The sequence below is a fragment of the Panthera pardus genome, unplaced genomic scaffold, assembly GCF_024362965.1.
Source record: "Panthera pardus isolate Hobbes unplaced genomic scaffold, ASM2436296v1 HiC_scaffold_16, whole genome shotgun sequence".
Lineage (NCBI taxonomy): Eukaryota > Metazoa > Chordata > Mammalia > Carnivora > Felidae > Panthera > Panthera pardus.
In genome coordinates this window covers 65,192,087-65,206,092 of record NW_026526721.1, presented here as the reverse complement: position 1 = coordinate 65,206,092, position 14,006 = coordinate 65,192,087, and the positions used below count along the sequence as shown (strand labels likewise).

The following is a 14,006-nucleotide window of genomic DNA, read 5'->3' as shown; positions in this document are numbered from 1 at the left end:
AAAAAAGACTTAATATCTATTCTTCTCAAACTATTCCAAAAAAATAGAAGAGGAAAGAAAGCTTCCAAATTCATTCTATAAGGTTAACGGTACCCTGATACCAAAACCAGATAAAGGCACTACAAAAGGAGAGAGACTCTGAGACTGAAAGCGGGGGGGGGGGGGGGGGGGGGGAGGGCGGAGAATGAACTACAGGCCAATATCTCTAATGAACATAGATACAAAATCCTCAATCAAATATTAGCAAACCAAATCGAACAAATCATTCACCACAACCAAGTGGAATTTCTTCCTGTGATGGAGGGTGGTTCAGTATTTGAAAATCAATCAATATCAAATCAACATCACATTAACAGAAAGTATAAAAACTATATGATCATTTATCATTTCAACAGATATAATAAAAGCATTTGACAAAGTACAACATCCATTCATTATAAAAACCCTCAACAAAGTAGGTTTAGAGGGAACATACCTCAACATAATAAAGGCCATATATGGAAAACCCATTGCTGAAATCATACTCAATGGTGAAAAACTAAGAGCTTTTCCCCCAAGATCAGGAATAAGACAAAGATGTCCACTCTCACCACTTTTACTCACCATAATACTGAAAGACCTAGCCACAGCAAAAAGAAATAAGAGGCACCCAAATTGGTAGGAAAGAAGTAAAACTTTCACTAGTTGCAGTTGACAAGATATTATATAGAGAAAACCCTAAAGACTCCACCAAAAAACTAGAACACATAAATTAATTCAGTAAGGTCGCAAAATATAAAATCAATATAAAAATCTGTTGCATTTCTATACACTAAATTATTAGTATAGCAGAAAGAGAAATTCAGAAAACAGTTCCATTTACAATTTCAGTAAAAAGAATAAAATATCTAGAAATAACCAACGATGTAAAAGACCTCTACTCTGAATACTATGAAACACTGATGAGGGGCACCTAGGTGGCTCAGTGAGTTGAGTGTCTGACTTTGGCTCAGGTCATGATCTCACGGTTCATGAGTTTGAGCCCCACATGGTGCTCTCTGCTGTCAGCACAGAGACCACTTTGAATCCTCTGACCCTATCTCTCTGCCCCTCCCCTACTCGTGCTCGCTCTCTCTCTCTCTCTCTCTCAAAAATAAACATTTAAAACACTGACGAGAGAAATTGAAGATGACACAAATGGAAAGATAGTCCATGCTGATGGATTGTGAGAACAAATAATTGTTAAAATGTCCATACTACACAAAGCAATCTACAGATTTAATGCAATTTCTATCAAAATACCAATGGCATTTTTCACAGAACTAGAACAAATAATCCTAAAATTTATATGGAACCATAAAAGACTCCAAAGAGCCAAAGCAATTTAAAGAAAAAGAACAAAACTGGAGGTGTCACAATCCCAGAATTCAAGATATACTACAAAGCTGTAGTTATCAAAACAGTATGGTACTGGCACAAAAACAGACCCATAGATCAACAGAAGAATAGAAAGCCCAGAAATAAACTCACAGTTATATGGTCAACTAATTTTCCATAAAGGAGGCAAGAGTATACACTGGGAAAAAGACAGTCTCCTCAACAAATGGTATTGGGAAAATTGAACAGCTACATTCAAAAGAATGAAACTGGACCACTTTCTTACACCATACACAAAAATACACTCAAAATGGATTAAGGACCTACATGTAAAACCATAAAAACCCTAGAAGAGAACACAAGCAGTAATTTCTCTGACAGTGGTTACAGCAACATTTTTCTAGATATGTCTCTTGAGGCAAGAAAAACAAAAGCAAAAATAAAACTACTGGGACTACATCAAAATAAGAAGCTTCTGGAGTGCCTGGGTGGCTCAATTGCTTGAGCGTCTGACTTTGGTTCAGGTAATGATCTCATGGTTTGTGAGTTGGAACCCCATGTTGGACTCTGCACTGACACAGAGCCTGCTTGGGATTCTTGCTCTCTCCTCTCTCTTTCTGCTTCTCCACCACTCACACTTTCTCTCTTTCTCAGAACACATAATCTTTAAAAAAGAAAAATAAGAAGCTTCTGCACAGCAAAGCAACTAACAGAACTTAAAGACAACCTACTGAGTGAGAGAAGGTATTTACAAATGACCTATCCAATAAAGGGTTAGGGTGTCCAAAACATATAAAGAACTTATATAAGTCAACACCAAAAACACATATAATCCAATTAAAAATGGACACAGAAGACATGAACAGACATTTCTCCAAAGAAGACATACAGATGGCCAACAGACACATGAAAAGATGCTTAGCTTCACTGATCATCAGGGAAATGTAAATCAAAACCACAAGGAGATATCACCTCACACTTGTCAGAATGGCTAAAATAAACAAGAAGCAAGTGTTGGCAAAGATGTGGAGAAAAAGGAACACTCATGCACTGTTGGTGGGAATGCAAACTTCTGCGAAAACTGTGGAAGACAGTGTGTGTTTCCTTAAATAATGAAAACTAGAATTACCATATGATACTGGGTATTTACCTGAAGAACAAAAAAGCACTAATTTCAAAAGGTATATGTGCCCCTTTGTTTACAGCAGCAATGTTTATAGTAGGCAAATTATGGAAGCAACCCAAGTGTCCATCCACAGATGAATGGATAAAGAAATGGTGTGTGTGTGTGTGTGTGTGTGTGTGTGTGTGTGTGTGTGTATAAACATACACATACACACATACAAGAAATGGTGTACACACACACACACACACACACACACACAATGGAATGTTGCTCAGCCATAAAAAAGAATGAAATCTTATCATTTGCAATAACATGAATAGAGCTAGACAGCATAATGCTAAGTGAAATAAGTCAGAGAAAGACAAATGGCATATGATTTCACTCATATGTGGAATTTAAGAACCAAAAAAAAAACCAATAAAGAAGAGACAAACAAAAAAGACTCTCAACTATAGAGAACAAACTAGTGGTTACTAGCTGGGAGGTTAGTGGGGAGGATAGGTGAAACAAGTGAAGAGGATTAAGGAGTACACTTAATCATGATGAATGCTGAGTAATGTATAGAGTTATTGAATCACTATATTATACATCTGGAACTAATAGAGCACTGTTAATTATACTGGAATTAAAAAAAATTTTTAACTTTTTCCAAAAATTATAGTGCAACAGCAGGACAGTACAGATGAGTATGGCTGTTTTCTAATAAAAACTCTTTACAGTCACTGAAATTTTAATTTCTATAAATTTCACATGTTACAAAATACAAAATTTTTTCATCCATTTTAAAATGTAAAAATCATCCTTAGCATCCAAGCTATATTAAAAAAAAAGCAATAGGCCAATTTGATCTGTGGACCACAGTTTGCCAACATTGACCTAGAATTTTAGTACTTGCTTCTTTTTTTAAAAATTATTTTTAGAAACTCGACATCTAAAATTTTTAATTATATATTTTTCTCTTTTTTTGTTCATCATGTTCTTAAACCCTGCTTCTTCTTTTTGAGATCATTTTTCTTCTAATTGAAGTATATCCTTTAATCTTCTTTTATTCAGACTGATAGCTAACATTTACAGATGCTTATTTATATGTGAAGCACTGGTCTAATAAGTACCTTACATAAATGAATTTGCTTCATCTATACAATATCCTATGGCATAGATCCTAGGAAATGTCCTATCCCATGAAAAGTCTTTATTTCACCTTCACTCCTGAATAATAGCTTGGCTGGTGAAAGAATTCTAGATTTGCAATTCTTTTCCCACAGCACTTTAAAAATAATACTATAAAATGTCAATCTGGTGTTTGTCCCTTTGTAGGTAATCTGACTTTTCTCTCCAATAGCTTTTTCAATGTCTTCTTTTTCCTTGATTTATAGGTATGAATTTTTAAAAATTTATCCCAGTTAGTCCTCAATAAAATTTTTCAACCGGTGGGCTTACATCTTTCTTCAAGTCTGGGAAATTCTCAGCCATTATCTTTTCTTGCATTGCTTCTCTACCACTCTCTCTTTCAATTTCTGGATCTTATAATCTAATCCCCCAAGGCTCTTACCTTTTTTTTTCTTTTTGAAATCTTATTGTACTTTTGCATGTTGCATTCTGGAATACTTGTTCATTTAATCATTCATTTCACTAATTTGTTCTTCAGCTCTGCCTAGTTTACTACTGAGTTCATTTTATTTCAAACTTCATAGTTTTCCTTTCCAGTGATTCCAACTGATTCTTTTTTCATAGCTCACACTTTTGTTTTCATGTTCCTCACCCTGTTTATCTCTTTGAGGATATAAAAAGTACTTCCTAAGTCCTTTTCAGATTGTTCCATTTGCTCTGTTTGCTCAAGAAATCATTCTTTCTGGTTTTTTTCTTTTTTTGATCACTACTGGTGTCTGTGTTCTTTAGATACTTTGTGATTCTCGGGTTGAGATCATCTGTAGATTTCTCTCATGAGTACCCTGGGAAGTAGCACTCTTTGACCTGGACAGAGAGACAGCTCCCCAGCCTCATTCTTCAGAGCCCTACCCAGCATCATAGTTCAACAGACTATGCCCACCTGGAGCTACTATACTCTTAGAGACCCTGGAATTCCTTAAACAAATGGCCCAAGCCTGCTTCCAAAATCTACATGGACCTCTTCCCAGGATTCAGACTCCTGAGGGCAGACTATATGCTGTTGTTTGTTCACCCTTAAGCCCAAGGGGTGGCCAAGTGGCAGGGATGTGTACATTGAGATTGGAAAAACCAGGTAAGGTGATCACATGCACACATGACAGGCCCCTCGTGATGTAGAACAGCCAGAGAAAAAGGCAAGCCACAGGCAGCCTCTCCCCTTGCTGCCACCTTCCACCAAAGAATCCCAAGGAATCTAAGAATTTTAAACTTGTCCTTTCAACTTATTATAAAGATATATTTGTAAAAAATACAGAACATATTTTACTTAACAAATATTAACTTGATTTATAATTTTTAAACATCTATACATATAGTATGTAGGCCTCCTTTTAAACTCCTACTCAGGGCCTCACAAATGAGGGGGCAGGCCAGACTCATAGTGGTTTTTATTGACACTTCAACCTCTGTGTTGGAAGGCACTGGGCTTCAGTACCACCTGCGGGCAAGAGAAAAGTCTTGCCTCCTCTAGTCCAGGCAGGTAACTTGGATCTAGCTCCCCACCATTCCCAATCCCGGCTCACCATCATAGATTCCCAGCTATTTCTTTCTTTTAGGAGGTAATCTCCACTTCTGACGTATGGAAATTTTTTACCTTTTTTTAAAAAAGTGTGGTTATGCGCTTATTAGTGTGTGTGTATTTTAGGTGCTCAGAGCAGAAGGGAAAGGTTTCAGCATATTTTTAATCTGCCATCTACGCCTGAAAGTAGAGCCCCTGCTATAAAGTATGGAAGTCAAGAATGCTTCATCTGATATCATAAGGTGAGCCAAGAAACAAGAATCAAAACTAGAGCTCAGACATGGAAGTCTTCATTGCCTATGACACAGACTTGATCACAGCAAACCATCACAGCTGGGAAACAAAAGTAATCTCATTTTAATAAAAATCATAATAGTGTACCAACTATCTCCACAACCTGGGAGGAGGTGGCCTCTCTGGTCCTCAGTTTCCCAGCTACAATCAAGTGAGTTATATAAGCTAATGTCTAGTCATTTATAAAAGCCCCTTTTCTTATTAATTTTTCTAATTTCACATTATATAGGCCTAGGTCAGATTTTAATACCATCAAAGAGTGACTTTCTGAGCCTGAACTATATTAGCATTTCAGAGATAATATCAAAAGAAATCATCGAGGTGCTTGGGTGGCTCAGTCAGTTAAGCGTCCAACTTCAGCTCAGTCATGACCTCACAGTTTGTAAGTTCAAGCCCCACATTGGCCTCTATGTGACAGCTCAGAGCCTGGAACCTGCTTCAGATTCTGTGTCTCCCTCTCTCTCTGCCCCTCCCCTGCTCGCTCGCTCTTTCTCTCTCTCTCTCTCCCTCTCAAAAATAAATAATAAACATTTTTTTTAAAAAATTTAAAAAAAGAAATCACCCAAACTGTCCAATAGGGTATGTAAGAGAGCTTTGGTAAATTGCAAGATATTTTGTCAAAGTAAGATAATATTGTTACATATGGCGGAATATACATTCAGTATTATACACTCAAAAAAGGTTTATGTGTAAAGGAGTAAGGACTGTTCAATGAAAAGGAACTGATTCACTAGGAAAAACTGAGAACAGGGAGGTGAGTAGTCAGCAAAGCAACCACAAAATTAAGCCAAAATAAAACTTCAGTCTTCAGGGATAAAGTATAATAAGCCTCCTTGCAATGAAAACGGCATACCTCTCTTTGAACAAAAGTATCAGAAAACGTATGAGTCTATGAAGTAGCTCTGTTGAGCAAGACATTTTAAATAGCAACACTTTATACCATAGTTGCTTCTAAGTACATCATTTCCAGCAACTCAATAGCATGCATGGTTATCAAGACAGGCATCTACAAATATCCAAGACAATTACCAACTCACCCCAAGTAAGAGTAGCCAGGGTCAAGAGCTCAGGGATTGACTCCTGACATACTACATATTCTGGAGAATATGGATCTGTTTGAACTTCAGCATCCCGATAATCAGTCTGAGTGCCCACAGTACACTTTGAAGGGATCGGTGGGTACTTAGCAGAAGTAGGAGGAAAAGTATATGGCTCTGTCCTAAAAGGGAAAATTATTTTAAAAATTAAAACCTGATCCAATCACTTACAATACTACATAGTCAGGCAGAAATGAATCCTTAGCTTCACTAAGCCTATGCCCCCTTTAAACATGCACAAATTCATGCACCCAGTGTAACCAGGACTGTGGCCAATTATCTTGAGTGAACTGCCTTGCTATTCTCACCTCTGCCAAGAAACTGAAGGGATATAAATGCCCAGGTCTATTCATAAAAGTGCCTGTTCATCTGTATATCATTGGGCAGGGTTGAACATAAAGTTATAAAAGGTGGATTCTAGCTTGTCATACAGTTACTTCTGAACATGTTTAGAATTGCTACTTCCTAGTTTCTTTCTGCTCTGCTTGTAGTTACACATCCAATTTTAGCTGTTTCCCTCTAGAAATACAGGAACAGAGAAAAAAGAAGAGATTCTTTCTGAATTTTTAAAAAATAAGGCTCTTTCTAGATGGACAATTCAATAATTAATGCTGGGATCACTTGGTTAATTATGGAATAGTTATCTCATCCCTTAGACAAAAATTAATTCCAGATATTTTAAAGCATTTAATGTAAAAACGAGACTATAAAAGTAATAGGAAACATGAGTAAATATACCATCTTTGAGTGAAAGTGTTTCTCAGCATGGCTCAAAAGCCAGAGACTATAAAAGGAAGTGATCAATAGAATTAAGGTTAAGTTGAAACTTCTACACCTCAAAATGTCATAAACAAATTTAAAATATGAATGGCACACTTAGGAATACGTTTTACAACATATATGATAAAAGTTAAATAGCCTTTCTACACAAAAAGTCCTTATAAATCAATGACAGTCAAATACCAAAAGAAAAAATGGGTAAAGGACAATTCACAAAACAAAAAGTAAAACTTCTAACACATGAAAAATTAATGAATATAACTAGTAATCAAAGAAAAATAAAGTAAAACAGCAAGATGATATTTTATTACATCACATAAGCAAAGACTGAGAAGATTGAAAATACCTAGCATTGACAAAGTTGTGAAGAAACAGGCATTCTCATAAACTGTTGACTGAAATACAAATAGACACAACCTAACTAGAAGGTAACTTATCGATCTAACCTTTATCTGACAGGTTATCTTATCCAACCTTTAAAAATACCCTTTTGGGGGCATGTGGGTGGCTCAGTCAGTTAAGCATCTGACTCAGTTTTGGTTCAGGTTGTGATTTTGCGGTTCAGGAGTTTGAGCCCCACATGAGCTCAAGCTTGGGATTCTCTCTCTCCGTCTCTCTCTGCCCCTCACCAGCTTGTACTCTCCCTCTCTCTCTCAAAATAAATAAACTTAAAAAGAAAAAAAAAAACAACCCTTTGTCCCAGCAACTGCACTCCTAGGAATTTATTCTAGAAAATAACTGGACAAGTGTACAGAGATAAATACAAATATGTTCATAAAGTCTCACGTGTAAGAGTAAAAAATTACAAACTCTTTTTTTAATAGCCAATTAAAAAATGGTTACAACTGAGGTTATTAGGCATCAACCTTGGATCCATTATTTTCATCTTATTTTTTGATTCTGGCTTTTTAATTTATTTTTTGGTTTAGTTATTTATTTTGAGAGACAGAGAGTGAGCACATGAGCAAGCAGAGGAGGGGCAGAGAGAGAGAATCCCAAGCAGGCTCTGTGGTGTCAGCATGGAGCTTGATGCAGGGCTCAGTCTCAGGAACCATGAGATCATGACCTGATCTGGCTCTTTTTAAGTACAGAAAAAAATTTTTAGTTGATTCATTTAAACATATGCCTACTCTTATGCATAATTTTTGTAACAAAACATATGATAGTACATATGCTTTAATGTTTTAGTGCAGTGCTTTTTTCCTTTACTTTTGAGTTAGCTTCCCTCAATATCTTTTCCTCCTTAACACCCACAGTAGTACCCTCTCTGTATATCCTAGATCTAGAATATATTCTTGAATTATCCTTGAATCTTGCTGTATTTTTACCCACTCTTATTCTTCTACACTCACACAAATACACACATGTAGAGTGTTATTTTATTGTTTTGCTAACATGGAATCTTATTATGAATACCTTTTTGCATGTTGCTTTTTTAACTAAACCATACTTCATGGAAATCTTTCTAATCTATTCATGTGGGTCTTTTTCAAGAAAAATCAAACTTAAATGATCACCATGAATAGAAAAACTACTTCAAAAAATATGGCATGCTTATAATGAAATTTATGCAGCTATTAAAAGTAACAATGAAATCTGTATTTATGAACATACAAAAATGTCCATGATTCAATGTAAAATAGAAAAAAAGGGCACTATGAAGCAGTATGTACAACAGGAGTACATTATTTTTATTTAAAACCTGTGTTTTGTGCATAGAAAATGCCTAGATGGATATACAATAAAGTAACAATTATTTCTGGATAGTAGGATTACAGATTTTTTTCATATTATAGTTTTCTAAATTCTCTTTTTTTTTTTTAACCTGGACATGTATTACTATTAAAATGAGGAAAAAAACAACATAGCTATTTCCATTTAAAAGAATATGTTTTCTAGTTGGTAAAAGAATTAGTTAAATTACATAAACAAAAAACTATAACAGCAAAAAAGAGGAATTTCCATTTTAAAAAACAGTCAAAGGTAATGAGAGGTGTTTATATATAAGCAAAACATATACAGCTTAGCTCTTAAAAAAATGCATTTCGAATGAGCTAGAAAGAAGTACCTATTTGGAGGTTCAACCTGTAATGAAATAGTACTTTTTTTTAAATAGTACTTTAATTTGTTATTAATGCTGAATTCTAATGGTATGGAAATAATTTTTTTAGCAGCTGCTATGAATTTCTAAAATATGTAGATAATTTAAGTGTTTATAATTTCTTACGTTTTCAGCAGAAATTATTCTACTATAAAAATTCTTGTTGAGGAAATAACTTCAAATCAGGTTTATATCATCCCAGATCTTATGCATATTATTATATAATACCATTAGTTTGAATCAAAAGAATAAATTGTTTTCTGAATTAAAAATTACATATTTGAGCCATCTGATCAAGTATGCTAGGATAAGACCTAATGAGGGACACCTGGGTGGCTCAGTCAGTTAAGCGTCCAACTCCTGATCTTGGCTGAGGTCATGATCTCAGGGTTTGTGACAGCACAGAGCCAGTTTGGGGTTCTCTCTCTCCCTCTCTCTGCCCCTCCCCCACTAGCACGCACGCTCTCTCTCTCTCTCTCAAAATAAATGAATACACAACAACAACAACAAATAAAATTCATGAATCCTTCCGACTAAGCTTTATGGTGACTTAAGACCTTTGTAGGTGGGTCAAAGGAGAGGATGCAAAGGGGGAATGCTACTTTGACAGAAGTCCTATAATAACTTAATACAGTTTCTTTCCTAACTACCACATAGGCACCAGGAGCACGGACTATCTGCCATACCTGTAGTCTTCTAGATTTTCCCTTCCAGCCCAATGAAACTAAACACAAAGAGGGGTTTCACAAAGTAGCAAATCCTGTTCTGTAATTCTGTAAACTTAGACTTAATTTTTTCAGGGGCACCTGGATGGTTCAGTCGGTTGGGCTTCTGACTTTTGCTCAGGTCATGATCTCACAGTTCATGAGTTCGAGCCCTGCATCAGGATCTGTGCTGGCAACTCAGAGCCTAGAGCCTAGAGCCTGCCTTGGATTCTTCTCCCTCTCTCTGTGACCCTCCCCCACTCGTGCTCTGCCTCCTCTCACTCGCTCTCAAAAATGAATAAACATAAAAAAAAAAAAAAACTAAGGAACCTAAATTTACACATCATAATCATCCTACAGTGTACATTAGAGTTCACTCTTTGGTGTTATACATTCTATGGGTTGGACAAATCCTTATGTATATATGTATACATATATAACATGTATCCACCATTATAGGATCATACAGAGCATTTTCCCCACCCTAAAAATCTTCTGTGCTCCTTCTATTCATCCATGCCCCTCAACCCCCTGACAATAAATGATCCTTTTATAATCTCCATAGTTTTGCCTTTTCCAGAATGTCACACAGTTGAAATCATACAGTATATAGCCTTTCCTGATTGGCTTCTTTCACCAGTGATATGTATTTAAGATTTCTTTTTCATTTCTTTTCATGTCTTGAAAGCTCATTTCTTTTTAGTGATGAATAATATATTACATTGTCTCCAAGTACCCTAGTTTTGTTTTTTTTCCCCCTCATCTCTGTATTTTGTAAATTTTACTACAATATGTCTTGGTGCTGGCCTGCTTTTCTTGATTTTGATGGCAGTTCTCTGTGGCCCCTAGATTTGGAGGTCTGTTTCCTTCCCTAGATGAGGGATGTTTTCAGCTATAATTTCCTCAAACAGACTTTCTCCTCCTTTTTCCCTCTCTTCTTCTTCTGGGACTCTTTATGATATGAATGTTATTATGCTTTATGGAGTTGCTAAGTTCCCTAAGCCTACTTTCATGATCCAATACTTTTCTTTCCCTCTTCTTTTCAGCTTTATTATTTTCCATAATATTGTCGTCTATATCACTGATTCATTCCTCTGCTTCATCCATCCTTGTTGTCAATACATCAAGTCAGTTTTGCATCTTGGTTATAGCAGTTTTTATCTTGACCTGACTAGTTTTTAGGTCTTTCAACCTCTGTGGTAATAGACTCTCTGATGTCTTTATGCTTTTCTAAAGCCCAGCTAGTATCCTTATGATTGTTGTTTTAAAGTCTAGATCAGGTATATTACTTATATCTGTTTTGATTAGATCCCTGGCCATGACCTTTTCTCGTTCTTTCTTTTGGGATGAATTCTTCCATTTTGGCATTTTGTCTAAGTCTCTGTTAGGAAAGCCTGTTATATTTTCTGCTCCTGAGAGTAATGGCTTTATGAAGCAGAGGTCATATACTGTCCAGGACCTGGCACTTCAGAAAGTGTCTCTGGTGTATGCTGTGTGCTCTCTGCTTCTGTCTTTTGGCTGCTCTTTCTCTCAGGTCAGTCCTCTATAGAGTTTCTCCTTGCCTATAGTGGGAAGTATTTGGACTTTGGCCAGAGTGTGGCAAGTTTTAACTAGGTGTGCTCTGGTCTGTTTGTTAAGAGAGACCTGATGTTATTTCCACTAGTAGTGAAGCTTTGCAGCACTCTATGATCAGTAGATTTGGTGCATGTGAGGGGTTTGTGCTGGTCTTTGGGTGGGAGGGTCCTCCTGCTCTGATTCTCAAAAACATTTCCCCTAGTAAAGAAGCACCTGCAGAGTGCAGCAGGGCGGGGCTTGGTATAAGTGTTTTAGGCCACCACTATTGGTGCTGTGTTGCTTACTGAAGTTAGTTTATGCTGAGGAGCAGGGAAGGGAAATGGTGCCAGCCCTCTCCCTCATCCTGGAGTGGGAGTTCACACCCACTGGTCTCTGGGAAGCCATCACAGAAGAGCGAACAATCTCCCCTCACGTGTCTCAGGTGTCCCTCAGATCCTTGCCTTCACCCTGTCTGTCCAAGTCATCTGCCCACCCAGCAGTGCAGTGTACCTGGGTTTTATCCCAGGCAGGCCAATTGAGTTTTAAAACTCCAAACTTTAGGGACATGGCATGGTACAGACCCATGCTGGTCCTCTAGGGGTGGGTCTTGTCACACTGGGGCTGGTGCAGGTTTGTCCCTGAAGAGCAGCTGCACCAACACATAGGAACTTGGAGTTTGGAATAAAGTGCAGCAAAAAGCCAGTGTCCAGGTCAGCTGCCTGCAGCCGGTGTCCCTGTGCCTATGCTTATGGGCAGGGGAGCATAATGGCACCTGCTGGTTCTTTTGTCACCAGAGAGGCAATGCCACTTCTCCCAGATGCACTCCAAGAAGGGGGAACCACCTCTTCCAGTGTGTCTGAGGGAATCCTCAGTTCGCACAGTCTGCTTCCAGGCTCTCCTCCCTCCTTCTCCCCAGGAGCACTGCCTCACCTGCCAGATTCCATATCAGCCATGGCAGGAAACTCTAAAACTTCAGTCTTTGAACTCTACTGGTTATAAAAACTATGATAATCAGCCCTTTTCATTTCCACAGTCAATGGCTTTGCAGAAATGTTTTCCTTGTGGAATCCCTTATGCAACACTCACTCTCTTTCTCTCACCTCTCTCCATGATCAAGGCTCCCTCCCCTCCACAATCCTTTTCTCCCCCAAATCACATCTCTGCACCTGCTACCTTCCATGATGTGACTTCTTCTCTCCCTCTAGTTGTGCAGTTTGTTCTGCCAGTCCTCAGATTTCTCGGGTGTTCAGAATGATTTGATATTTATCTATGTTCAAGGAAGAGTCAAGCCTAGGGTCCTCCTACTACTCTGCCATCATAGCTCAAAAAACCAGAGGTTTTTAATTAATGAAGTCCATATTATCCATCATTTCTTTTTTTTTTTAATTTTTAATGTTTATTTTTGAAAGAGAGAGAATGTGCATGCAAGTGAAGTAGGGGCAGAAAGAGAGGGAGACAGAGGATCCAAAGCAGGCTCTGCACTGACAGTAGAGAGCCTGATGTGGGGCTTGAACTCATGAACTGTGAGATCATGGCCTGAGCCAAAGTAGGACACTTAACTGACTGACCCACCTGGGCAACCCTCCATCATTTCTTAAAAGGATTGTACCTTTGGTGTTATAGCTAAAAAGTCATTGCTGTACCCAAAGTCATCTAGTATTTTTCCTATGTTATCTTCTAAAAGTTTTACAGTTTTGCATTCTACATTGAGATCTGTGATCCATTTTGAATTAATTTTTGTGAAGGGTGTAAGTTCTGTGTCTGGATTCCTTTTTGTTATTTTGTTTTTTTGCATGTGGATGTCCAGTTGTCCCAGCACCATTTGTTGAAAAGACTACCTTTACTCCATTAGATTGCCTTTGTTCTTTTTGTCAAAGATTAGTTGATTATATTTATGTGGGCTATATCTGGCTCTCTGTTCTAGTTCACTGATCTTTTTGTCTATTCTTTCCCCAATACCACTCTGCCTTGATTACTATGGCTTAATAGTAGGTCTTGATGTCAGGTAGTGTCAGTCCTCCAACTTTGTTCTTCTCCTTCAATATTGTGTTGGCTATTCTGGGGTTCTTTCCTCTTCATATAAGTTCTAAAATCAGTTTGTTGAAATCCATAAAATAGCTTTCAGGGATTTTGATTGAGATTACATTAAATCTATAAATCAGGTTGGGAAAACCGAACATCTTGACAATATTGAGTCTTCTCATCCATGAACATGGAATACCTCTCCATTTATTTATTCTTTTATTTCTTTATCAAAGTTTCAGTGTTCCCCATATAGATCTTGTATATATCTTGTTTAGTTTATACC

The 14,006-nt window shown here is 37.3% G+C and overlaps 1 protein-coding gene across 7 annotated transcripts in view; it reads right to left on the bottom strand.

Annotated features, from left to right (window-relative positions):
* The window catches only part of CFAP91 (cilia and flagella associated protein 91), an 89,263-nt gene that overhangs the window by 56,122 nt on the left and 19,135 nt on the right, over nt 1-14,006 (bottom strand). For all 7 annotated transcript variants that reach the window (XM_053903408.1, XM_053903407.1, XM_053903403.1 and 4 more), the window contains one exon: nt 6,500-6,681. In XM_053903408.1, coding sequence (XP_053759383.1) covers nt 6,500-6,681 — 182 coding nt within the window. The remainder of the gene's footprint in view (nt 1-6,499; nt 6,682-14,006) is intronic.